Source organism: Chanos chanos, chromosome 7, assembly GCF_902362185.1.
Source record: "Chanos chanos chromosome 7, fChaCha1.1, whole genome shotgun sequence".
Lineage (NCBI taxonomy): Eukaryota > Metazoa > Chordata > Actinopteri > Gonorynchiformes > Chanidae > Chanos > Chanos chanos.
In genome coordinates, this window is record NC_044501.1 from 31,178,181 (window position 1) to 31,203,468 (window position 25,288).

General features: G+C 40.6%; 4 protein-coding genes across 4 annotated transcripts in view; 3 read left to right on the plus strand and 1 right to left on the minus strand.

Annotated features, from left to right (window-relative positions):
- The first annotated feature begins 1,057 nt into the window (after positions 1-1,057).
- On the plus strand, positions 1,058-7,748 carry ndufs2 (NADH:ubiquinone oxidoreductase core subunit S2). The gene is made up of 14 exons (XM_030779700.1): positions 1,058-1,161; positions 2,239-2,342; positions 2,783-2,973; positions 3,214-3,334; positions 3,570-3,682; positions 4,072-4,146; positions 4,242-4,319; positions 4,448-4,533; positions 4,868-4,987; positions 5,102-5,231; positions 5,389-5,484; positions 6,913-6,996; positions 7,124-7,181; positions 7,589-7,748. The coding sequence occupies exons 1-14, from the start codon at positions 1,058-1,060 to the stop codon at positions 7,624-7,626; spliced, it is 1,398 nt and encodes a 465-aa protein (XP_030635560.1). The 3' UTR covers positions 7,627-7,748.
- A 482-nt stretch (positions 7,749-8,230) lies between these two features.
- Positions 8,231-14,107, plus strand: fcer1g (Fc epsilon receptor IgFc epsilon receptor Ig). Its single transcript, XM_030779701.1, has 5 exons — positions 8,231-8,333; positions 10,135-10,229; positions 11,252-11,290; positions 12,878-12,907; positions 13,568-14,107. The coding sequence occupies exons 1-5, from the start codon at positions 8,273-8,275 to the stop codon at positions 13,628-13,630; spliced, it is 288 nt and encodes a 95-aa protein (XP_030635561.1). The 5' UTR covers positions 8,231-8,272; the 3' UTR covers positions 13,631-14,107.
- A 3,856-nt stretch (positions 14,108-17,963) lies between these two features.
- hacd4 (3-hydroxyacyl-CoA dehydratase 4) lies at positions 17,964-22,720 on the plus strand. Its single transcript, XM_030780882.1, has 8 exons — positions 17,964-18,045; positions 18,635-18,741; positions 19,590-19,717; positions 20,148-20,260; positions 20,662-20,768; positions 21,925-22,056; positions 22,335-22,450; positions 22,660-22,720. The coding sequence occupies exons 1-7, from the start codon at positions 18,041-18,043 to the stop codon at positions 22,415-22,417; spliced, it is 675 nt and encodes a 224-aa protein (XP_030636742.1). The 5' UTR covers positions 17,964-18,040; the 3' UTR covers positions 22,418-22,450; positions 22,660-22,720.
- A 60-nt stretch (positions 22,721-22,780) lies between these two features.
- The window catches only part of focad (focadhesin), a 42,629-nt gene continuing 40,121 nt past the window's right edge, over positions 22,781-25,288 (minus strand). Inside the window, exons 38-43 of the mRNA XM_030780253.1 lie at positions 25,060-25,149; positions 24,616-24,793; positions 24,260-24,357; positions 23,668-23,919; positions 23,396-23,471; positions 22,781-23,136 (exon numbers count right to left, since the gene is read on the minus strand). Coding sequence (XP_030636113.1) covers positions 23,063-23,136; positions 23,396-23,471; positions 23,668-23,919; positions 24,260-24,357; positions 24,616-24,793; positions 25,060-25,149 — 768 coding nt within the window. The 3' untranslated portion in view covers positions 22,781-23,062. The remainder of the gene's footprint in view (positions 23,137-23,395; positions 23,472-23,667; positions 23,920-24,259; positions 24,358-24,615; positions 24,794-25,059; positions 25,150-25,288) is intronic.

Below are 25,288 nucleotides of genomic sequence, written 5' to 3' on the forward strand. Positions count from 1 at the left end.
GCACTGTTTTTATAAGAATTAATTATATGTCTCCTTGTACTTAATACTGATAAAGGAATCTGCTTCATTTTCATGTTGCAGACTATATCGCCACTTAACCACTTAAGTGCTATTAAGCTGAATATTTTTGTCTGGACCTTGTAGCACTTAACGTAGAAAATACTTTTTAAATCCTTGCCCTGATTATTTGAATAAGGAGTGTTAAGGCTGGCCCTGAAAAAAGAAAAGGAAGAAAGCGAAGTGGTCGTTTGAACTGGAATAAAGAACGAAGAGCAGTACTGTATAAATAAATAACACATGTGATCGTTTTCTCTCCAGCAAATGTCCATGAACCAGGGCGCTGTGCTTTCAAGCATACACACAACCCGAAAATGACTGGTCTGAAGTAGCAAAGCCATTACCAGAACTGTCAATAAGTTATGAGTTATGACAGAAATCCCTTTCCTCGAGTGTCCTGCAATTTATCGAATTCACTGGAAATTCAAGTGAAGTGCCGTGCTATTATGAATTCACTAGTGGTAACCAGAAATTAACGCGTATAGAAATGAAAACCTTGTGTAGTTTATAGAGCGTCTCCAAAAGCGACACCCAGTGGCTACAACTGCAACATAAATAGGTCTACAGTGGTATTTCTTGCTTCAGTCCCTTGGATCCTTTATGAAGCACAGTCGTGAACTAGCCCGGCACCACCATGCCTGAGGGCTCGATGATTAATAGAATAGTTGAATCTGGTGCTGACTTAGAAGAAATGGGACTAACTGAGTACTAATGTCAAAAAATGTGTTGTCGGATAGATGTTGAAGACTTAGATTGGGTGACGCGGGTCTACATTATTGTTGTCAGTTGTTCGGTGTGGCAGTCCCCATCTTTTAAGAGGTCATAACTCACATGGCATAAAAACCGCACGCCAGTGTTGAACTTGAACTTCAGCGTGCTTGACGGTCTTAAGTAATGCTAGGTTCTAGGCCTCCGAAACGTAGGCGGCAGTAGTGAAGCCGGTTCTACTCAGGGGGCAGCTTTAAAAAAACAAAGTGGAAGACGTTTACTGCCAGTGAAGATGGCGGCGACAATGCTGAGGTCGCTTACCAAACTCGGACGTCCTTCAGCTTTAATTTTAAATTCTAATATCGCTAGTCCGGGGTGTGCATTGCTTCAGAAGAGGTAAATGTGTTTACATGGATAAATATGTGTGAGTGTGGTTCTTATCTTTGTTTCCTCGATAGATGGGGAACAAATTCTAAATGTTTGGCTGAAGAGATGCTAGTGTTAGCTGCTTAGCCGGTCAGTGCTACCGTAAGGCTTTAAAGAGCACAGATGTGGGTCTTGTAACTGTGCAAAATGAACGGTGAAGTTAATCGCTTATGTGGACTCTATGTGTGTGTCACATTTGTAATTGAACAGTGTTTTTGCCTTTGTAATTCTGTTTTCTGATTTGATAACCTAAGTTGTGCCTGTCACTGTTTGGTAACAGCTAGCCACGAAAGCAAGATGTGTTGCTGGTTTTGCAACTAAGACTGCTTGCGGGAGACCTGCCAATTCATCTTCTTAATGAGTCGCTGAGGTTTTAGAAATTTGGATTTTTGAGGACAGTCTAGAATGTGCCTCTTAAATGGTCTCGCCCCGACGCAGATCACAGTATAGGAGGTTGACATGTAGTACTGTATTAGAGTTTGAAAACTGTAATACGTCAAATTTGTGGAGGTCAAATAAAGCAAGCCTCTCTCGTTTGTGGATTAATGAGGATTGCTAACAGAAGGTTATCCACTTTAATATCATCGCGTCCTCATTAGAGATGTACCTCTGTTCATGTCTGCGTGGCCGTATTTTAAAATAGTTAAGCAACAGCGTAAATAGTTGCAGTTTATGTAATGCTCAGTTTAACACTCTTGTTGACAGTGATACATACACAAGTATAAAGTTCGCCAATTGTTATTGTTAAACGAAGCACTGTAAACAAATTCCCTTTGACTATTAAGTGGGAAGTGAGGTTAGCTTAATTGTTCCCTCTGAGGTAGATCATGCTATGGTGCGAGATACGCAAATTCTTTCATGAGAAATGGTATCTTCCTTGAATCTCAGCTTTGTTTACACACTAAAGTTAGTATGAGCCAACAATAACGGTAGCAACCTTTTTCAGACTAAAACAGCTGACAGTGATCAGGGGGTACCCTTTGGCGTTTTACATTACGAGTATACACATTCTCTAACTGTGTGCGCGCGCTTGTGTCTGTCTTTTAGGCAGAAGCAATGGCAGCCCGATGTGGAGTGGACAGAGCAGTACGCTGGGGCAGTGATGTACCCCAGTGTAATAACTGAGAAATGGGCACCCCCACCATGGAATGGTATGTCCGTCTTACGCTGTCATCCCACAGGCTAATTTCTACCCCTCCCCTGCTTTAATTCTGTCTCTTTCTCTGCATGTTACTCCTCCCCAATCATTTTTGAATATGACGATGACCTGAACTTATTTTCCTCTACTCACGGATATCCACTTCAGATTGTGTCCTCCTTCAGTTGTTCTTTACATTCATCCTAACGTAAAAGGATTGCTAATTACCATTTGTTTTGTTTGACAAATACTTACATTGCGAAGGGACTTCAGAGAATAGATTCAAAGTAGGAAAGAAAACAGTATTGCCAGGAACGTCATAGGACAAGGCAGACCCAGATACATCGTCCGTCATTTCAAATGTCATGAAGACATAGCAGCAATGGGCGTTATTTGTATGTGTTTGCACCATGTAATCGAAGCCCCCCGCCCCCTCTCTCGTTCTCTCTTCAGATAAGGATCCACCTGCAGAGAAAGAAGTGTCTAACCTGACCATAAACTTTGGGCCCCAGCATCCCGCGGCCCACGGCGTGCTGCGTCTGGTGCTGGAGCTGAGCGGAGAGTCGGTGAAGAAATGCGACCCCCACGTGGGCCTGCTGCACCGCGGCACAGAGAAACTCATCGAGTACAAGACGTACCTGCAGGTGGGTTACCACGGCGAACGGCCTCTTGCCTCACGCGGGGGCTCTACGGCGACGGTCTGGAGCCGTCGCTAAAAAATCGCCGCGCTGACCTTTCCGACCGGTCAGAAAGCGGGCGCGCCCCTGACGTCACGGCGCATAACGCAATTTAAGACTGACCCAAGCACGGCGTACGAGTAACAGATTTAGGCTAGCCCGAATCTTGTGGTGTTAGTGACTTTCTGTCTGGTTCTGTGATTCTAGGCCCTTCCGTATTTTGACCGCTTGGACTATGTGTCTATGATGTGCAATGAACAAGCCTATTCCCTGGCCGTGGAGAAGCTGCTTAACATCCAGGCCCCGCCCCGCGCGCAGTGGATCCGAGGTGAGATTTCTTTAGGTCCCCATTCAGTCACCTTAGCAACCGCCTCACTGCTCTACTTCAGAATTACAGTTATCTGCTCGCAATGCAGAAATGGTGTGTTTTTGTTTTTTTTGTTTTTTTTCCTTACAAGTCCTCCAGTGCTATTTACACTAAGAGACTGGTGTCCTTGGATTATCCATCCCTTAGGTGGACTGAGTGACTGAATGTTGTTGTTGTTGTTGTTGTTGTTTCTCAGTGCTTTATGGAGAGCTGACCCGCATCCTAAACCACATCATGGCCGTCACCGCCCACGCCCTCGACATTGGAGCCATGACCCCGTTCTTCTGGATGTTTGAGGAGAGAGAGAAGGTGGGGGTTGAGGTGGAGGTGGAGTTACAGAGGATATCTCCACCCCACTGCTCTTAAATTCTGTCGTTCCTTTTTTTCGGTTTACGAGGGCCTCTCTAGAGGGGTGTGCTATGGTGCGTGGTTTGTTCTCATACCCCTTTCATACCCCAAGACCACAATGTGGAGAGGAGGTGTTTCACATGTGTGAAACTGTGCTACTAGCTTCAAAGATGAGTTAATTTAAAAAAAAGAAAGAAAAGAAAACATGTCGAATCTATGACAATGATTATGTAAATTGACACGATTACATTTATATGTCTGAGTAAAAGAATTTTGTCTTTCTCTCAGATGTCAATTGATAGATGATTACATTCCTATTTTTGAACAAAATATTTCGGTCTTTCTGTCAGATGTTTGAGTTTTACGAGCGCGTGTCCGGAGCGAGAATGCACGCGGCTTACGTCCGGCCTGGAGGAGTCCATCAGGTGAGGTTTCTATACCAGTACGTCGAACTGGTGTATCGCACAGATTCGTGCCTTTGCCCTGGTTATGGGTCTGAATAGAATTGTCTTGGTTACAGGACATGCCTCTGGGACTCATGGATGACATCTACGAGTGGTGTAAGAACTTTTCCTTACGCATCGATGAAGTGGAAGAGGTATGGGGCCTCTGTGAATGTGTGATTTCAGATAAGGCAGATTTGACCTCAGGTGTTTTGAGAAGACCAGTTCTCATCGGTACCTTGGTGGGGGGTTTTTTTTGTTTGTTTTTGTTTTTTTAACACAGATGTTGACCAACAATCGCATCTGGAAGAACAGAACTGTGGACATCGGAGTCGTTTCGGCCGAGGACGCTCTCAACTACGGTTTCAGGTGAACCTCGCAGAGAGATTTCTGTTTTACGAGAGTTTTATGCAAATATTTGTTTTTTAGCACTTTTATTTATTTCATGGAATTAGAGTGAGGTCGATACAACCGTGCAGCTTCACAGCTGTGCGTTTTTGGTTCAGACTTGGAAAAAGTGAAAGATTTTAATCTCAATCCCTCTCCCTCTCCCTCTCCCGCTCCCTCTCTCCCTCTCCCTCTCGTTCTCTCTCTCTCTCTCTCTCTCTCTCTCTCTCTCTCTCCCTCTCGTTCTCTCTCTCGTTCTCTCTATCTCTCTCTCTCTCTCTCTCTCTCTCTCTCTCTCCCTCTCTCTCTCTCTCAGTGGAGTGATGCTGAGGGGCTCTGGGATTAAGTGGGATCTGAGGAAAAGTCAGCCCTATGACAAGTATGACGAGGTGGAGTTCGACGTGCCTATCGGAAGCAAGGGTGACTGTTATGACAGGTTGGTATACACCATGCTGACATGCACACATCCCTAAATGACAAAACTCATTATCCACAGTGTGGTAAACTTGGATTGAGTCTCTCTCTCTCTCTCTCTCTCTCTCTCTCTCAGGTATCTGTGCAGGGTGGAGGAGATGAGACAGTCTTTGAGGATCATGTTGCAGGCGCTCAATAAGATGCCAGCCGGAGAGATCAAAGTAGACGACGCTAAAGTAGCTCCACCCAAGAGGTCTGAGATGAAGGTGAGAGAATCAGCTCCGTTTGGGGTTTGCTTGCGTGTAACAGTCAGCGTCTGTGTGCGGTTGTTGCAGTCACTGTGATTTGCGGGTTTCGTCGAGGGGCATGTTGTAATGCCTCAATAAGACTTTTTTTTTGTTTGTTTGTTTTGTTTCTCCATAGATGTCCATGGAGTCACTGATCCATCATTTCAAGCTCTACACAGAGGGTTACCAGGTTCCTCCTGGAGCCACATATACCGCTGTTGAGGCCCCCAAGGTCAGTGTGGACGTGTGTCTTAATCATTTCTGTCGTTTATTAGAGCTGCACAGTTAATTACATTGGTTGCTAATGAGAGGTGCTATAGTTTCTGTAGTGCTCAGTTCAGTTCACAGTACAAGTCTAATGAACCGTGGATTTTTTCTTTTTTTTTCACCTCAGCTCTTGAAAGTGATTTTTTTTTCTTTTTTGTCTTTTTTGCGATCGTGACGCCAAATCATAGCGAATGCATATTCTCGGTCTCGGTGCTTTTAATCACTGAGAATGACATTAATCATAATTTGATGACAGTACACCTTTTATCTTTCTTTTCTTTCTCAATGCGAGAAAATATCTGCATCGTGATTATTGCGCTGTCTGTATGCGCTTTCATTGAGTGGAAATTTACAGTAGCATTATTGACGATTTATTAAAACTAGTTGCTGACAGCGCTGTACAAAGATTTCATATCTGACAGGAAACACACAAAACATGACAGCAGATCATCAAAAGGCACCATAACCAAACTAATTTTTGAACCGTGTCTTTTTGAACCGTGACCCAGGAATAGAGGTACAGATCAAACAGTGCATAGGGTGATCTGTAACACCTCCACTGTTAACCGTCTTCGTGACTTTGGCCTCTGTGAAATACTAAACACAGACAGACTGGGTTTAAATAGCTTCGTTTCCTTAATATACCCGCGCAGTCAAGCAGCAGTTGTCTGCGTATGCACGCGATCACGCTAACCAGTCACTGCCGTTTTCATCGAGCGTTCTGTAACATCTGACCTCAAATTCACACAGTCCTCTGTATTATACACGCTTTCCTACGAACGCGCCATAAACAGCCGGCTTGTGAACCAAAATTTAAAAAGTCTGTTTCTCTGTGCAGATAATGTGTTTGTTTTTGTGGGGTTTTTTTAAGTTCGGCATTTAGAGAAAGAACCGAAGCGTAAGAAAAGTTGTTTTTTTTTCAGAGACATTGTCACTTGTCCTCTCTTTGTAAGGCCTTAAAAATGCACTTACGCCATTTTGATCTGCTTATGATTAATTGTTGTTGACCCGCTCACATGTTTTCATTGAAAAATATCATCGCCGCACTGACAGAAGAACATATGGAGGGACAGAACTAATACAATAACTTCATAAATTTTTCCTCAGCTCTCTTGTAAACGATGTATAAAAACAGCAGAACTGTTAGTGTTTGTGATGTCAGTGAGGATATCACACAGATAAGTTTGTTATGTACATACATACACAACTGTTTGTTTCATATTCCCACCCCACCCCTCAATAATCGTTCACCCCTACCTCTATTAACATATGAACGATGTTATCAGGTCTTGGCACTGGAGTTGGGAGTGTGAGTTTTGGGAGGTTTTAAAAACGCTGTTTTGTTGAGCTTTGGGGTTTTTAAAAAAACTCTGTTTTTCAAACTCGCCTTCAGGGGGAGTTTGGCGTGTACCTGGTTTCTGATGGATCCAGCAGACCGTACCGCTGCAAGATTAAGGCTCCGGGGTTCGCTCATTTGGTAAGGAACCCAATAACGGGGACGACACCCAGATGACGTCACCTAAACGATGCTATTTATTATAAATCAGTTGGTCATTAAAACGTGTGTGTGTTGTTTTATTTATCTGTTTGGTTTTTTTTGGCAGGCCGGCCTAGATAAAATGGCCAAGGGGCACATGCTTGCTGACGTGGTGGCCATCATTGGTGAGAAAGATGTTCTTTTTGGTTTAAAAGTATTTCTGACCGCATCATTGTTTGATTCTCGTGGACCAGGGCTGTAGCTCAGCATTTTGTCGGTGCTGTAGCCACAAGAGGAGCGTATTAAAGATGTGACTTTGGAGGCTTTTTTTAATTTTTGCAGAAGCGCAAAACTGACCACAAAATCAACCACTTCACTTTATCGCTTCCTATCGACCTTAGCGATAGAAAGTTCTGGTTTTCAAAGTGCTGTCCAGAGAGAGTTTCATTTTCTGACTCTCCTATGAAGTATTTAAAACAACAGCCATCGTAGTTATTTTTGAAAAAAAAAAATGAATAAGAAATAAGTAGTTATGAAAAAATAGCATGTTTTTAAGCTATTATTAAAAGAAAAATTTCTGTTTTCGTTACAGGCACGCAGGACATTGTGTTTGGTGAAGTTGACCGTTAAAGAAACAGTTCCAACGACTGCTCTGTCTTGCTCTGTCTCTCCAGTCCGCTGTCGTGTTGTTTAGACAGACAAATTCTCTCTTACTCCTCCATGTATAAAAACTGAAACTTAATAAATATTTTAAAACTGAGGCACTGGGTCCAGCCCCTTTTTTTCTTCATCTTTTTTTTTTTTTTTTTTAACAGATTGTTTCATTTTGGCTTTGGGGTAGTGTTGTCTGTTTTTTTGTTTGTTTGTTTTTCCCTTTTTTTTCTGTGTTTATTTTGATGATTAACGCTTTGTCCGTTTTGTCATGACATGTACATACATTACAAGCTACAGTATCTCATGCAGTCCTGCGTCTATTACAGTAATCAAGTAGGCCTACTGTCAATATGAGGTAAGGGGGGGGGGGGGTTAGTTGGAAAAATGGCAAACAGAATCAAGCCCCCTCCCGCCCCCACGCCTGTCGCTTCGTCACATCGCTATGTGGGAGTGGTCTGAACTTCAAAACGGACAGAGTATAGACCTAACCACAGTTTCCCCTCTGTGCCTATCCCTACCGCGTCTTCCTAGTCGAAGCCTTTTTCAGAGGTACTTCAAACAAAGTGTCCGGCAGGGTATACACAAACAAGCAGTTTTCTGTTCTGCTGCGATAGCGATCGCAATGAAAGGTCAAGTCTCTTCTCTCGCCGTTCTTTCTCTGTGGATGAGCTTCGGCAGTGTGAGTAAGTTGTCTTTGAATTAGTCTAAGTGTTAATTCGCTAAAGTCTGTACAACTTTAGGCCAGCAGCACATGACGGCCTAAGTCCTTGGTTTAATTGACACCAATAGAAAATATATGATGAGGCCTATTTATGAATTTGTGACAGGTTGAGAATGAAATGAAAACAGACATTTTCAGCCATTTACTCTATAACTATGTTAATGAAATGTTATTGTGTTATAGCTCACTGTACTCTTAATTAAACAGACGTGATAACATTAAAAGATTATTCATTTCCTTTAAATTTGTATCGGCTTGCCATTATTTCAGTTGCGGACACGTCCTGCTCCGTCAGATGATGTTCATACTTGTTTGAAGTTGAGTTTTAGAGAATCGTGTTATAGTTGATAGTTCTTATCAGTGTTTAACATGTTATTGTAACCTAATCGTAACAAACTGTTGCTCTTATTTCACCATGATTTAGACAATTAGTTCAGTAGTCAAGGCCGTTGCTGTTTCCATTATGTGACAGGAGGGGGGTGGGGGGGTCAGGAACCGCCTATTCAGTGCGAGTGTATTTCTGTGAAAAGAGAAGTGATCGCTCGCAATTTTCTCTGCCTGGTGGTTTCGCAGCAAGACCAGAGCAGCTATATGTGTTCAGAGGCTATAGCTATCTCTGTATATAGGCCTATCAGTTTCGGTCCCTCTAGCGCGACAACATTTATACGCATGTAAGCTATAAAAAGTCTTCACGTCTTATCGAAGCTGATTAATTAGTTGATGTGAATTCATGCTCAAGGAGATTCCAGCTCTCACTCTGCCCTTGTCCGAGGTCCCGATATTCATATGCTGTGTTCGAAATATCCACTTGTCCACTCACTCACTCACTATATATTGTTTTCGACGTCGAACACTTACTATGTAGTGCACTATATAGTGAGTGAGTGGACATTTCGAACACAGCAATCGTGTCCCACCGGCTTATGTATGACCTTCCTGGTCATGGTAACGCTACATATCGTCATAAATACAAACATTTCGCAAAACGTTTTCAGTCGCTCACAGACAACTCTGTAGAAAAAAAAGACCTAAGAATACACAATTTTGTTTTCTTTATAAGGCTGATGAAAGAAATATTATTATAATTAATAATAATAAGAATAATATCAAAAACTGCTTAAATAAGTTAACTATGTCCTCCACCATGAATGATTTTCACTTTTCCATGGTGAGGATTAAAATGTGAGTGCGAACAATAAAAACATTCACAAAACACGGGGGCATTTCCACTGCACAGTCTCAAGTGACGTATCTTACATTCAGCCTTTATCAATGTATGCGCAATGCTTGTGTGACTGGCATGAAGTTGAGTATTCCAGTGTCATGATTTCAAAAGAAAGCATACTGGAATCTGAGATTCTGAAATAAAAATATCATAGATGTCTTGAGCACATTACTGAACTTTTAGTAAGCCAATTTGCTAGTGTTCGGTGCAGTAGTGCAAGCAAATATGTACTGCTGTTGGTTTGTTCTGCGTAATGCACACGACGGCAGAAGAAAAGAAAAGTTATAAAGTTGGTTACAAAGAACAAAAACTTTAGTCCTTTTGGTGGGTAATAGCATTCTGCCGAACAGAACACCTAAGTTAACAGAACAGAGAACTGAACAGTTAAGAGGTTCTCATCATGAAGAAGTTCGGAAAGCTCTGACCAAATATCAGTTCAACGTTGGATGCATTAGGACAGGTAAAAATGTTTCGCGCTGAAGTCTTTGTCTCTGTGAAATGGGGCCCTTTTTTTTATTGTTTTCTCCGTTTCTTTGAGGTGCCGCATTGGAGGAGCCTAAGATTTGCTACATCCTGGATGGTATTCTTTTCTTTTATGGAATCCTTCTCACCATTCTCTACTGCAGACTCAAGGTACACCCATAGATTCTTCACATCTTATTTACACTCTCAACACGGACGAATAAAAAGGTCACAAAATAGAATCAATTTATGTGTGAAGTAATACAGGTACTATGCTGTGTTTAAATTCTCAGACATGTGGAAAATGTTCCACATTCGTAATAACTGAGTAAAATTGACCAAACTCCTTACAAATTCAATTCATTCATTACATTCTAATTTCAAAAAACAAACAAAACAAACCATTATGAATGCAAAAGACTAACCTAAATTTAAGCTTTGTGGCTCTATACAGCTATGGTAGTTTGTCATCGTAAAAATGTACGGTAAAGTTAAAGAGAAGTTTGGCCCTATGATGAGAGCTGCTGGCGCATCTTTCACTTCACGAGAAGTTTTGCGCGTGATTATCCGCGGATTCTTACTAATGTCAATGGAAGAATAAAGTCCAACATATACTACAGCATTTTAACTGAAAAGCTTGGTTCACTGGATGCTTGCGAACAGAGACAGACAAAAGTAGATTTCATGGCCCAAAATTAGCTACAAAATGACAAACATGACAACGAATGTATTTGTTTGTTTGTGTGTCTTTCCAATGACCATTTTAGAGGTAAACGAAATCAAATATGTAGCTGCAAACCAGCACGAACCAGGGGATTTAAACTTTTATCTTAAAAGAACGGTCAGATTACTTTCTTATTAAAGTCCAAACTGTTTCATAATTGTTACAGGAACAGTTCTGTCTTAGTGCTAACGCAGGTCGTATAGATTACTGAAAACAGACGTGTTAACATTTTATGTTAATGTTTTCAGATATGTATGCGTGTTTGTATGTATGTATTTAGTAATTTTACATTTTTAATAATGATTACCAAAGGAACCTTCTCGCTGCAGTAGGTATATTTAGAAGGGTCTATCAAAACTGTGAGATCTCAATTATGTTGTTTTTTTTTTTTATTTCTCTTATTCCCGCACATAGTTTTTCTGTGTCACTGTGTCATGTTCTCTCACTAATGGTACACACCCCTTTATAGGTGATGAAGGAGGCTGAGAAGAGCAGTTCCTACAGTGTGGTAAGAATGACCCTCATACCAGAAGAGCGTAATGTCCAACATGTCCTGATTATTATATCCAAGTAGAAAGAACCAAATATTATCAATTCTTATCACTTAACTCTCCAGGGGTGTTCTTGTCACATACGACACGTTTTTGGTTGCAACATCTGCGCAGCTATATAACTTCATTAATTTCATTAATGACTTTTTTTTCAGCATTGTGACACTCTGTGATACCGTCGGCAAATCTAAAAATGCAAATTGAATTTAAAAAATTTGAAAATCTCATTTAAATTTAAACAGTTTCATGTTTTTCCAATGAAGAACGTTCTTCTGAAGTACAGAAAAATGGATCTGATTAAATCAGACTTGTTGGCCAAAAATGTGTGAGGATTCACACACACACAAACACACACATATGCGTACATCGCAGACTCACTCTTGTCTTCCAAACAAACACACCACCAGAAGGAAACACACCCAACACGTAGAGATGAGTTGGACCAATGTTACCCAAATACCCAAGGATTAGTAAATAAATTGCCAGGGTGTTTGGTTCTTCAGGGGAATCACATTACATTACATTTATTTAGCTGATGCTTTTATCCAAAGCGACTTACAAGTGGGGAAACAATTCAAGCTACAGTATAGTGAGAGACCTAGAGTAAGCACAAAGCACTATATCTATTCAACAGGGCAAGATGCAAACAATAAGTGTGAGTTTTCAGGAGATCAGGCAGAGAAGAACACAGTAGATGCAAGTAAGGCATGCTAGGGTGTTAGAGGTGGTAGATGTTCGGAGAGGAGGTGCTCTCGGAAGAGGTGAGCCTTCAGGAGATTCTTGAAGATGGACATCTCTTATCTCTCTCTGTCTGTTTCCCTCATAACAATTCAAAAACGTCATCTTTAATTCACCACAAATATGTAAGATTTTGCATTATTCTCATATGTACCCTCAAAATATCATTCTACAATCATTCTGCAACTACCAGTGTTCCACACCTAATAAATTACAGACTTTGGCCGTTGAGAGAACACGCGGTTGCTCTCATCTGATTCTCCCCATGATAAGGTTCATGATGATGAGATTAGCTGTTTTCTTCCACCACCGACAACCCCCCCCCCCCCCCCCTGCACCCCCTCCCCCTTCTCGCTTCTACATCCTGTTTTAGGTTTCCCACATGTATTTTCACTGACTAAACACATTTTTACCTGTCCCTCTCCAAGTCACTGTTAAGACACATTCAAAGAAACTGTTGAATAGTGTGTTACTTGCGCCAACTTTGAAAATATCATGTTTACACGTTGCAGTGTAGGGACAACAGCTTTGTCTTGCCCAGGCTCGAGTGACTGAAGTCGTGTGACTTCAAAGCTATGGAAAATTTGCAACAAAAAATTTCCACAACAAGGTGAAAAGTGACCCTGAGGGGCGTAGTGGACCTTTACGTTGGGGGATCATGTTTTCTGTGAATTTTTTTTTTTCTTTCTCAGTTCAAGCCAAAAAAAAGTTTGATGGACTTTCCATAACTTGGTTTTGTTTAATGTGCTCAGAGGTGCATCAGTATTGTGCGTTCTCTAATGATGGTTGTAAATATCTTTTTACAGAAGAAAGCAGCTACAGAGGGGGTTTATGAAGTAAGAGTTTTCATTCATACATACATTTGTTTATTTGTTTATGCTTGTTCATTTTTAACTTACCAAACATTCAGGATATAGGCCTACTTCTCTAGAATATGTTTCATTTAGACAAGCAATCACCTTTCTGATAGTGTAAAATTTTGGCAATAAATTTTAATTATCACACCGATAAAAGTGTACAGTTCCATTTTAAAAAGCTAAAGCAATACTAACCCGTTTCAACCCAAAATGAACATTATCCATGTGACAGTGTATAGCTTCATACACTAATGCATTATCTTTATGTGGCACCATATTCAGAAAATACTGTATTATTATGACTGTACTGTTATGGGGATGTTACATACTGTTACATGCTGTTACATACTGTTACATACTATTATCTACAGCTTAGCCCTCAGTGACACTGTTTCTTATAAAAGGGGACCTGGAGGAGGGCCCTTGGTTTGGTTTGTTCATTTGAAGTGTCACTCGGCCATTTTTAGTCACTTCCTTTTGCTTTCTTTGCAATCTCTCTCTTACGCACTCTCTCTCTAACACACACTCTGTCCATAACACGTACACTCTCTCGCACTCACTCTCTTTCTCGCTTCTCTCTCTCTCTGTCTCTCTCTCCACCTCCCTCTCTCTCCCTCCCTCCCTCCCTCTCTCTCTCAGGGGTTGGCTCCTCGTGATCAGGACACTTATGAAACCATACAGATGAAAAAAACAGGCCAGTGAGAGAGGAGGAAAACAGAGGAGATTAAAAACGTGACAATAACACCTTTCTCAGGGGCTTCCCGACCTCTGTGCATCATCGCTCTGTGGCTGGACATCTAAGCTCTTCCTCAGTATTGATAACTAGTAAACGTCATGTGTGTCTTTTAAGACGCCGCATGCATAGGAACACATGTCTACTGCTACTGTAATATGTTACCCAATGTCTTCGTCCTGTACTTTCTGATATGCTTATGTAACTATTGTAAAGTCCAATGAAGTAGCTAATATGCCAGTAACTTGCCCAGTAAGAACTGTGTATACTGTAAACTGTGTAAATTCTTTTATTTATTCCTTTTAATGAACTGGAGGACTCAGTTCTCACTGAAACAGCAACCTCCTACCCTGACTAATCAGGCTTTGAACACGGAAATGTATAATGTATATTGATACATAAACTATTCATAAATCTTAGTTAGTAAACCCTTAAGTCATGGTTTTGAATAATTTGTAACTTTAATAAAAAAAAAGAAAGAAAACCGCTTGTATTAATGGACTTTTTTGTTTTGTTTTCTCTTTGTTTTTCATTTTTTTTATTACCTGTATCTTAAGTGTATATATTATATACAGTTAATATGTTTCCACTTTTTTTAAAAAACGTTTTTATTAAAATACTAATCAAATGATGTGTGACTTGCTGTTGATTTCATGTTTTGTCTCCTGTGAGAGTCTGTCTGTCATTTGTCAGGTAGAGTTTCCGTTCTGGGGTACCATGGCAACTTGGCCCTCACTCTAACCACGTAGGCCTAGTGTCCAACTCACTTCCTGTTTCATGGGACCGCAGGGTTGGCCTGAACGCTTAAAAAATAGTGTCAGTAAAAAATGTGTCAGTTTTTTTTTTTTAATGCTTCTCCTTTTCTGTGAAATGAAACCAACTTTACAATGAAATGCGAGCTTGGGTGTGTGTGTGTGTGTGTATTTATGTACGTGTGTGGGAAAGTTTCATAGGCTATATTGTACTTTTATACGTGCCACCAAAATGATGCTGTCAGGCCGCAATAAAAGACACATTTGTGCTCTCTGTCATGAAAGTAGGTCCGGCAAATACGTTGCTTTTTGTGGTACTAAATCCTAAACCAAGCTTTCTCGGAAGTTGCAAAAATTAGCACTCGGGCAAACTAATGAAAAAATGAATTTTCGCCACTAGAGGGCAGCGTGCGGTCACAGTTTACTCTTTTGTCTGTAACAGCTATGGCTCTTCAAAAAGTCGACATGATTATCCAATCATGAATACTCTCTAAAATCTAATCTAATCTTTTATATATTCGCACACAATCTAACAATTTCATGATCAGTCCCCCTCACGTGTGAATTTTAGTGAGTTCTGCATAATGTCACTGAGGACTATTTGGAATTACAGTTTTTTAAATGGAGTTTTCCTCTCACCCTCACAAATGCATTAATTATATCATGTTTCGAGAAGTAATCTATATTTCCTCTTCACATTTTTGTAAAACATATAATTTAGGGGGAAATGTAAAACATTTGTAAAACATATAGTATAATTTAGACATAAAACATAATTTAGAAAGAGTGTGAGGGTAAGAGTGTGTGTGTGTGTTGGGCGCAGATAAATTGCTACGGTCAACTGCGGCATAAACCTTAAATTCCGCAACCATCAATTCCAAGTGTTGGTTCAGGACACAAAGCTAAACAAGACAAGAAACTGTCAGTCTGCCGATTGTAAATGTCAGTCTAGCGCTTAAGTATACTGTTTCTTTAAGACTGGTCGGTTAACAAATTAACAGCCGAATTACGGTCAGTTTGCAGTGCGTAAACAAATTATTATACCCTGAAACTGCACGTTTACAAGTAATGTGGTTTCAGTAGCACAGACCGTGGTCTACTGAGCAATGGGGAGAAAAAAACAGATGGTCAACTGAAACTGAGGCCAAGGGGTAAACATATTTACACCGTGCATTGAGATTTGATTTTGGTGATCCGATCACAAATGAACAGCTTTAAGTACGCCCGTTTACACCTGGCTTTAGAATCCGTGTCTCGAATGACCACTTGAGATCGGGTCTCACTTTCCCGCTCTATCTGAAAATAAGCACGTCAGTCATTTCCAACACGTTACCCCTTTAGCTGCCCTCAATAACTGAGTGAGTACGTGTGGAGTGCACGCTAAAGAAACCCACAGGCCAAAGCCCTTTTTTCCGTCAGCTCTGTTATGGCGTCGTATGTGTAGGCTATTTTTTTCTGGCATAGTTCAGGGGGGTATTCCAGAAAGCGGGTTTAGTGAAAACTTTGAGATAGTTAAATCAGAACAAGTAGGCTAGTATAGAGGAGCCCTTATGGCTTTGTTTTTTTTGGAGAATGTAGCCATAGGGCTCTTCTATTAGGAGGTATGACGTATCTTTTCTGATAAGTTCCAAACTTAACAGAGGAATCTATAACAAGCGACAGTGAAGCTGCTCTGGTAGCTAGTGACAGCCCAATGATGTATAATGACGTTTTATTTTTGCTGTTACTTTCCGACGATAGATTATTTTCAAAGGCAATTTGATTTGACAATACTGCCCTCCCATGGAAGTATTGTGCTATTGCAAACACAGCAACCCCGCAACAAGTGAGATCGTTATTTGGAAAAGCTTCACGCTTTATTTCACACAAGAACCTCCAAGGTAAGGAAACAGAGTTTTATGCATTTTTGGTGTGTACTTAGCAAGTACGTTTGCGCGATTCTACTGGATGGCAGCTGACTTTTTCATTAAATGGCAGCAGAAATGTCAAGCCCTCAGAGTCAAACTACAGTGTCACTAAAGTAATTTTGATATTCATTCATTTGTTCATTCATTCATTCATTCATTCATTCATTCATATAGCCCACTACTACTACTACTACTATATTAGCAGTAGTAGAAGTAGGCTATATGAATGAATAATAATATAAGTTTATTTAGAGCCCAGTTTCACTATCTATAGTCTCAAAGGGCTTTACATGTCTACTAAGTCAAAACATGAATTCAAACAAAAAATTAAATAGGTGTACCATGTTCCTCGTAGTCCACCATAAACAACTTCATTATTTTGAAGATCCTTGTTCAGCTGTTTATATAAATATTGGCAGCACCCCTACACCACCCAAACACACACACACACACACACACACACCACCCCAAAGATCGATCTGTAAGTACTTATTTGTGAAACTTGATTCTTGTGGAACAATAAAATGGCACGAAATATTTGAGTCAATGTAGTGGAGCTATGGCAGGCAGCATCTGGATTTAGTTTTCATTAGCCTAGTAGTCATACAACAAGTGGCCTAATAACTGCAAGTAGGCAAGGCTGACTACTGATATTAATAAAAATTCTACTATCAGTGATCTTAAAGTAGTGCAGTTTTGTAGGCTACTAGACTTGAGGAGATGCTTGAAGGTTAACCCCACACCAGACGGCGATATGAAGGCCTAACTCTATGCGTTTTTTCCGGGAAAAACGAAATTCTTCGAGTTGTTCAGGTTTTTATCGCTCTTTGCAAAGTCCAAATTGATCTATGCATCTATTCTCATCCCATCAAAGATACTGAAACAAAAGTCTAGCTGAAAGAGGTGCCGTTCAGCTAGGGCTGCGTTGCCTGGGTGACAAATGATGCAGTATCCTACATTGAGACAGTTTTGAACATGATATCATTAGTTACTGCTCTGTTATGAGTAAACAAAACATACAGAAAGAATCTTTGAAAACATTTGATAAGCGATTTTGGTATAAAAAAAGGGATGCGCTCCTTGAGCATATTTCCTTTATATTGCCTGTGTCACGTCAGCACTAACGTAGTTTAACTCCGTCAGCAGTCGGCAGTGCAATTTTGGCACGTTGTCAAAGCCAAAGCCAAACACTAGCTATAAATAATTGCTGAGAGTGAATGGCGCGTCAAGGTTTGAATGAAACCAACCAGCTATGAACTGTCTTTAACAATTTGGCTATATTATCAAAACCGATTTAAAAATACCTCGCAGACAGCAATTAGCCTGTAAAACGTGAAAGTTCTGATAGGTGAAGCGACATGTCAGAGGGATACTATAAATTGGAGTTTGTTTGTTTTTTTTAATTCCTTGTATTAGTATTTGTATCATGTAAATGTAAGACGTGAATGTAATTTTAGTAGTGCGACATAGTTCACTTTTCATCTCCATATCCACCACACATAAACTTCCCATTCTTCTACGGGACCGTTTTGCTTTAAAAAACAGTTGGAAATTTTCATCCTGTTTGGGAAAGCCCACTGGCCATGATTGCCGGGCCTTCCTCCTTGACGTCAGAGGGAAACGTCTGATGAGGACTTCCTCGAGCTTGGTTTTTCCAAAACAGAACTTTTACAAGGTCTCTAGTAATACGACCATCATCTTTACTGGTTACCTGAAGGAGATGAGGTAAGCATCAAAGCACGTCCAGCTGACGCGAGTCGCGTGGTTGAATTGTGTTACATAGGGATGTCACCAACTCAATCGTTCGACCCATTTCTGACTTTTCGCTGAACGTTAGTGAAGGAAAATGTACACAGACCAAAAGCCTTTTCCAAAGCATTTCTCAGTTATGTATAGTTACAGTGCACACTTATTTCTTTAAAAGGCAGATTAATGGTTAATTTAAATGTTTTGACTGTTGTATTTTTCCATTTCAGCTGCGATGAATTGTGTAAGAATGTCATGCATGGTCAGTTTGTCGGCACTCTCCAACGGCATAAAGTCAGTGCAATATGACTGAGTTATGCCGAACTTGTTCTTTATTTATATATTTATATTAACATTAGTATTTATTCATCCTTATTACGGTCACAGAAAGATTTGTTTAGAAAGCCAAAGTCGTTTCCCTCTCCTTATAATCATAGTAAGCAAAACCGTCGAATGCAGTTCATTTACAAATTTCATTAAGGTGGTTGGTGATTTTGTGGTGTTTAAAATGCGCAAATATATGACTGCTTCCACTAAAACACTTTTTTTAAAATACGTTTTTTTTCAGGTGCAGCTTCCGACTTGCATACTTATTTCTATACAACCTGCTGCAGTTTTGCGGGCACACATGGATATTCGCGAATATGACTGCAAGGTTCTTGTCGTTCGGTGGGGGTAAGCAACCTACATTTGTATCTGAAATTTTCGTTTCTATTTAAGCAGTACCGAGGACCAGCCCTCAAGCGTGTTTATGCTGCTGCCAGGGGGGTGCTTAGGATGATTTAGCAGACGAAAGGCTGTCTTTTGATAGCCTACTTGAGTTTTCCAAATAACTAACGCTTGTTAAAATAAGAAAACACTAAAAACTAAAGCATGGAACCCAACACTTGCATGATTTAAAGACATTTTCTGGATTCAGTTTCATCGAAGACATAAAACTATGTCAAATACCATGAACCTACGATATATGTGTATGTCTGTCACAAACGTAAACACTATTAAGGTAAAACGGGCAATTGTTTTGAAAATCCACCTTAGTCCGGGAAGGTCTTCCACAAAGCAGGATTTCTTCGTTGGCCAAAAGTCAAAACTGTCCAATGAGAGAGCATCTCCAAGTGGCTATTCTGGACTTATGACTGAAGTTATCCAGCGAACTGAGAAATACTTCTTCATGGAAAACCACCATGGACTAAGTTGAATCAGTATTCAGAAATCCAGCCCCAAAGTGTTTAAGGACACCATCACCTGGATATCATCACTTCTTTAACCTCTAACACCAGCTGTCCCCCGAAGAAAAATGGAAAAAGCCAACTAGCGCACAAGCTATGAGCACACACACACAAAAATACTTCTCTTTTTCTATTACATATGCATGACTGACCTTTTACGGTTGACAGATCTGAGACTGATTTTTCATACCTCCTCTCATTCCAGAAATTGTATTGCATTGTTTTGTTTTGGGGTTTTTTTTTTTGTGTGTGTGTGTGTGTCTCACACTAGATTGTGTGTGTGTGTGTTCTTAGACGCCCTGGCAGACACCTTCTACTCAGTGGGTGTGATGATGAGTCTATGCCAGCTGCTCTCTGTGCTTGAACTGTTTCATATTGCAGATGGCATCGAGAAGGGCAGTCTCCTTCTTCGCTTCATCCAGGTACATTATAGAAACTATTACAACACAGACATCCATATTCAGCACTGTTCTACGCATCTTGTGTTAGGCCGTGCTAAATGAAACTGCTGTATGTATGCGGAAGCACTGGTTCTCTAGAAAAAGGAGAAATATTTGACTTTCATTTGGAATGGAGAATCTGTTTTTGGTCGAGTACGTAGCATAGTTTGTTGTCTTGGAAACCAGCCCAGACTATCTACTGTGGGCTTGTGTATCCCGGCCCAACCTCCTAATGAATGTAATTAGTGCCGGTGTTGTAGTTCGTGAACCGTTCACGTTGAGTGTTAGCTCAAATACCGACGAATGGTCCAGCACAACTTAGACACTGTCTTTCATGTTCGTTTTTGAGTACACGTTATGTTTTCTGAACAGTTTACAAAAGAGTACAAAGTCTTCTTTTCCTTTTCCTCAGGTGATGGAGAGAAATTTCGTTCTTTTTGTAGTGATCATCAGTCAAGAGGATTTTCAGAGTAAAACTATTGTATGTGTGCTGTTTTACCTATGGAACATACTGAACTTATTCAGGTTTGTTTGATCTCACTTTAAAAGAAGACTATATGAAGTCTGGATCTACGTGGCAGTTAAAACGATGGCCAAATTTTAGCCACAAGTGTAATGGGGAAATTTCCTGTTATCTGCTCAGATGTAATGGAATGTCTGATCATTCTGAGCGTTTTCCCCCTCAAAGTCACCCTATATATTACTATTAATTTCATATCTCATCTATCTGAGCTTTAGCACAGTTTAAAAAGCTTTTCATGTTGTCAGTTAAGTCTTTAAAAAAATTAGAATTAGAGGTCTTTGTTTGGGGAAAAGACCAAAAACATGACATTAAGTGAAGGTGCCCAAGGAGAACTTTGGGAGACGATAGCGTGGAATTATGGTATGTACAGTGTTGTGTGAAAAATGCCTTTTGGATCTAACAGGTATCCACACAGATTAATGTGTCTCATTAGCACACCATCATCCAACATGCTGTGGGTTCGTCACACCCTGTCTATCCCTGTGTACTTACTCTCCGCCATAGCAGAAGGTACGTCCCAACATGTACCATGCACAAGAAAAGCAAACAGCAACAACAAAAAATAGGACTGACTAACACGGAGATGGAACATACATACATATATATTATTTATTTATTTGTAAAAGGGATTGGATGAATGAAGTGGTTACTAAGAAGACTTCTCAAAGTTGCATCTAAAGTTGATTGTGAATTAGACCAGGGAGTGGTTCCATTGTTTTTAACCTGCGTAATTCAGTTATGTGTCATACGGCAGTCATATCAATTCACTACATCAGCGAAGTGTTCCAAAGGAAATAGGGGTGGAAGAGAACATTGAAACGCAAATGTTCGCAAAGAATTTCAGGGAGGCTTTCCTCAAGTGATACTCATTTAATACATTTGCTTCAAATACTTTTCATCAACACATTACTCAGCTATTTAATATATTCTCCCATGTGCTTTTAATAAAGAGGGTTTTTTTTTTTTTTTTTCAGAATTTGCAGTATGAAACCCTTATTGGCTGTAAGCTGGCCAACACTGAACAAAAACCAGATAATATCAATGAAATAAGATGACTTCATATAAAAGACAATGATCCTAAAGTGTGTTCCAGTGTGTTCTAGCAAGTCCAGCCAGGATGTGGTTTATGTATTTCAACGATTGTGTTTATCTCAGAAAACACAAGTCGAAAGGGTTTAGTGTAGAACATGGCATGCGGTGAGGAAACAGCAGTTTGAGTCAGCAGGAAGTGAGTTTGTAGAAGGGGCAGAGAGAGAGAGAAAGAAAGAAAGAAAGAGAGTGTTTGTGTAAGCTGGGATGGGGTCGGTGGTATGAGGGAGTCAGAAAGTGCAGATGAGTACATTCCATTTTTTTGACAGACCCAAGTGTAAGAGAGAGATGAACAATCCATGGGAATGAAGCAACTCCCAGAAGAAGTGACAAAATGTACCAAACGCTTCATTTTAAATGGCAGAACAGAACTTACCGAGCGGTAACGAGCAGAATTCCTCGACATTACGAGGCCAAATATTTCTCTTCATTCGTCAGCCCAAAAAAAAAAAAACTCACCTCAAAACACAGCTCAAATAATTAAAAGTGCCCTTTCGGAAGTGCTAGCAGAAGACAGAGACTTTGCCAAGTCAGTTGAATTTTTTTGACTGTTTCTTTCTTTCTTTTTTTTTTTTAGGTGTCAGTATTTATCAGGCTCTTCCATATTTTGAGTCTCAGGGCATGTACTCAGTCCAGCTGACAGTGCCCGTCTCTGTTTACATCCATTTCCCTCATGTCCTCAGGGCTTATTTGCCTCTGCTGGCCGCAGGTAAGTCACGCTCGGAAACCAGACCAGATTACGTAACGCTGCACACTCGCTGAAAAGTAGGTAAAGCCATAAAGTGTAAAACAAACATTGCTAAAAAAGAAAAAAAAAATGCACGTGCGATACTATGACAACGCTATGCTGAAAACTGAATGTTGAGTGTAGATGTTTTTATTCTTTTGCAAATTACAATGGCAGTTGTAGGCTTTATGTAATTATTAATCAAAATGAGAAACTGAATGTTAGAATGGGCTGACACAACTTTAAATCTTCTGTTCTAGGGGCATGTGTAGCTGTGTGGCTTTTGCTTCAGGAGAGGCAGCAGATTCTGGACAGTTGGAATAAGAAGCAGAAAAGAAAGTGATTGGGGGAAAAGGGAAAGCATACCTCATTTCCTGTAAGATTCATTCATTTCTTGGATGGCTAACAGGAAAAAACTATGAAAACCAGATGCACTTTAGCTAGAGGGTATCAAAAACAATGTAGAACAGTCACTCCAGGGTGGTCTTACTGCGTACACAGTCAGTGTGTTTCTGTCCTGCTCCGGATGTAACCTTTACTGCAGTGTTTATATAATCATAATACTTTTTTTTTTTTATCTTACAGGACCTCTGGTATGTGCTGGCTTGAACAATCAATTCCATGGGACACTGATAAAGGAAGTCAGTGACAAGTCATTTTTTATTGGTGTATATTTTCCAAGTGTACTTAGTCCCCACCCCCGCCCCCCCCCAAAATTCATGGAAGCAAAGCTGTACATGTTATCTATACACTATAACGAAAGCTACGGCTTTGATCAGGCTTTTGACACACGTCACGTTTAAGAAGACCGTGTAAGTCAACGACAGTGACTTTTTTTTGCGCGTCGGCTGTATCGGAGCCTTCCCGGTGTTCTCCTTTCTCCGTCCGTCAATCAGCTGCGGTCTGTAGCTGACCGTAAGCGCGTGCGGCGAAGCGGTTCAGTGGTGCTTGCGCGATGGATGGTTGGCACTTGCGCAGTCTGCTTTGGTTACCAGCCGTATGCTCTGGTCCACATAGCCTTCTTCTTGAAATCTGGGAGTGATCTTAGCGCCAGTAAAGAAGCTGAATGGAAGAAAAGGGGAAAAAAAGAAACTCACGTAATGCAATATGAGGGCTACGCTCAAAAAATACAGAACAAAAAGAGCTCATGTTTATGGAATTACATTCAGCGTATAATAAACTGCGACAAAAAAAAACAAGACACTGGTCAATTTTCTTCATTTTTCCTCTTTTTTTGTCCAAAGTATGATCATTGTTTTGAATGTAACAAGTTGTTCTCATACAAACACCTCATGTTCAGTATTAAGAAGTTCTCACTAACCTTTGGCACTACAGACGGCTGTGTCTGAAAGGCTTTGTGCTGGACCTTCAGCAATGCTGAAGAGCCAGTCGATAAACTGTAAAAACACACACACACACACACACACACACAAACAAAACACACAAAACAGTCGTTACTTTCAAATTCCACCGCACCTCCGATTTCACTTTAACCTGATACGTGAAAATTTTTGCTATCTTTTGCTATCTTTATCAAATGTAACAGACAATTAAGGTAAATTTATCACCTCTCCGTTATGTAAAATGACCTACTTTTTGTGTTTGGGACTTCCATGGCTCTTTGGCTAACAGTCGCTTTACGCTGTATGGCAGTCCCACCAGGCACTGTGAAACTGTCTGCTCAGTGATAATAGGGTCACCATATAGGCCACAGGGCAAAAGAGGTTGCTTCGAGCACTGTCTCCATGGAAACCACTGGGCCCTCACACCAATCAGTAGCGGCATGGAGTGGTCGGCCCAGGAAACCAACGCGGCAGCAAACACGCACAGCAGGAAGTCTGTCGCCTGCGAGGAAATATTGGAAATATTCACCAGTGCAACACTAACACAGAGAGAAGTATGAAGGGGTTCTTGAGGGCAAATTGCAGTACTGAGCAGTGAAACACTTCAGAAGTCACACCCCCTCCCCATACCTTCAGGCATATATTAGCTTGGTAAACATTCCAGGAGAAGTCGGGAATGCTGGCGGTTTGCTTAAACTACTATACATTTGGCCAACTGCAGAGGAAAACTTAAGAATTCAACCCTTTGGCTGACGTATGTGAGCATGTTTTAGCTTGTGTCATTCCACACTATTTTCTCGAGGAGTGGAACAAAAAAAAAAAAAGAAAAAAAAATTGCACACCTCTTTGACACTACTGCATTTGACGTCTGCTGCTCCATACACAACATTTCTGATGTGTCCCATAAGCTCCAGAAGCCACTCCATTCTTCTGGAAACGCCTGAGGAAGTGAATAAACCTTCACTCCATCCATGTTGCATGGTAAGATTCTTCTTACATTTCTAACCACGACTACTTTAATTAGAGGTCATATGTAATCACTTCTAATTCACTAAAAACACAAATATGACGACAACAAAAACAACTCGGTAAATAAAACACTTGGTAGGGATACAGTTGCTTGTGGCATTACTATTCACCTGTATGTTGTCTGTCTGATGTGTTACTAGGCAACAAAAATGACAGACAAGCAGTTTACCTGTGTTTGAACCGGAAGTCAAACGTGTTTGGTAGAAGCATTGCGTGAGCAGCCATCCTATTGGTTCCTTGTTGGCGGTTCTAAGGGCGGTGCTGATGATGTCATTGAGGCCTAGGAGGGGAACTCTACCCCGGGAGCATAAGTAGGCCAGGATAAAACCTGTCTTTTCAAGGTTGGTCTGAAAAAATTAACCCCCGAGAGGATGAGCAAGAGCTGACTGATTTTATGTACGTAACGTTGTCGTCTACAGTAAGGGAAAAGTTGATAATGCAGTCTCTAATCTCATCTCTCTGCGGTTCATAGCTTTGATAGATCTGAATAAAAAAAAAAGCTCGGAGTGCATCATAAACACAAAACCCTTAAATTTAAAATCTTTTAGTACAGTGAGTCCCACAAATTTGAAGGACAGTTTCTACCTGGTGCCTTAGTGAGATTTGACCTTACCTCTGAGACTTTAGTGATTCTGTCTATCTCTGTATCGCTCAGTTCAGACAAACATGACGAGATTCCCTCGTAAAGCTCCACTTCACTGGCCTACAAAAACAAAAATAAGTCTTGATCACATCACACTCACACAAACGTAATCAATAACTGTTAAACAGACCGGGTTTTACTACAGGCTTTTACAAGAGACGGGGTTTTACGCTGGATTCAAGCCCGGAAATCTCACAAA